Source organism: Capsicum annuum, unplaced genomic scaffold, assembly GCF_002878395.1.
Source record: "Capsicum annuum cultivar UCD-10X-F1 unplaced genomic scaffold, UCD10Xv1.1 ctg43384, whole genome shotgun sequence".
In the NCBI taxonomy this organism is placed as follows: domain Eukaryota; kingdom Viridiplantae; phylum Streptophyta; class Magnoliopsida; order Solanales; family Solanaceae; genus Capsicum; species Capsicum annuum.
In genome coordinates this window covers 1,734-3,150 of record NW_025850854.1, presented here as the reverse complement: position 1 = coordinate 3,150, position 1,417 = coordinate 1,734, and the positions used below count along the sequence as shown (strand labels likewise).

Sequence of the window (1,417 nt, the reverse complement as noted above, 5' to 3'; positions counted from 1 at the left end):
ATTCCAAACCCATGAGCCTAGCAACCAAACTTGGACCTTTCATTTCGCGCTTGCTTTCACAACGTGTATCGGTCATTCCATTATTCTTTGCATTTGGAAAACCCCCACTGTTCTCATCAACAATCTACATTGTTCATATAAGAACCAAAAACAATAAAAACAAAAACTTTCCTGTCAGGCTAAAATCTGAGACAATAGAAGAAAAAGAAAGCTAAATGTGGGAGTATAGTTCCAGAAATGAGTACCAAACGAAGCTTTGGCTGCTTCTCATCCCCTCCAAACTTTTTTGAAGCTTGTTTCAAGCAAAGCTATAAGAATGCAGCAAAAAAAAAGAAATAATTTATCCCTCTAGCTAGAATCACCTTCAAGAAATTAACCATTCTGCTTTAAAAATGAGTGGAATGTAGTAGTAGCTAACCTGGTGAAAGCAGTTTCTTTCGAAACAGCTTATTGGCAAATCTACGGTTCCGATCAAAGAGCTAAAAGAAAATGCCCACACAACCACATGGCCTTTGAGGTTGTCTCTCAGTAATAGCGGCTAAACTATCATTCATTTCTCTAGCTGAGCTATCATTCATCCTTCAAAATCCTCTCTTAAATTTCTTCACCTTTTCTCCCACTCTGCTGAATGTGATTCACACACTTTGTCTTCCCAATAAGATTCTATCAAACATTATCTTCACATTAATTTGGAAAGAATTAAACAAAAGGCCCCCCCACTGGCCCCTCTGCCCACCACATCACTCACCCTCCTTGGCCCAAAAAAAGAAAATGCGGAAAAAGAACTTACATTTTCACGCAAGAAACAAAGCAAAAACCCAACAAAATATCAGAAAGAAAGTAGAAAATAGCTATGAAAAGTAAAACCCTGAGCTGTGTTCAATTATGACAAAACTTTCACAAGAAACCACAGTCAAACAAAGCAAACACAGAACAAGAAAATACAAACAGCAATACCCAGAATGTCTTCAACTTGCACCAAATGTGCTACTGCTCAAGAAAACAGCTAGAACTGGTTATAGTACACTCTAGTAAGCTATTCTTTTCTTTTTTTAATCTTCTTTATGACAGTGCAAAAAAGCAAAATCATAATTATTTTAAATTAGTTCCTATAGACATTCTTTCTATGCTTTGCTATCACAAATGCTACAGAATAAGAAAAGAATGCGTCGATAGAGACTAACCGATTAGGCACCAAACAATAATAATAGAACCCAAAGCAATTGCAGCAAGGACAAGACTGAATGTTTTTCGAAATCCAAAGTGGCAAAGAACTTCAAAGTACTTTTAAGAGAAAATAGAGGGAGTAATAGCGGAGGAGAAGTTTGTCCTCTTAGAGAAAGAGAATGGTGAGTTTATATAGTGAGGAGGGCCGTCCACAATCCCAAATAATGAAGGAAGAATAATATTTAATGGA

The 1,417-nt window shown here is 36.6% G+C and overlaps 1 protein-coding gene across 2 annotated transcripts in view; it reads right to left on the bottom strand.

The window, feature by feature from the left end:
• Positions 1 to 523: 523 nt before the first annotated feature.
• LOC124892040 (lysine-rich arabinogalactan protein 19-like) overlaps positions 524 to 1,417 on the bottom strand; it is a 2,079-nt gene continuing 1,185 nt past the window's right edge. For both annotated transcript variants that reach the window (XM_047403502.1, XM_047403501.1), the window contains exon 2: positions 524 to 663. In XM_047403502.1, coding sequence (XP_047259458.1) covers positions 662 to 663 — 2 coding nt within the window. In that variant the 3' untranslated portion in view covers positions 524 to 661. The remainder of the gene's footprint in view (positions 664 to 1,417) is intronic.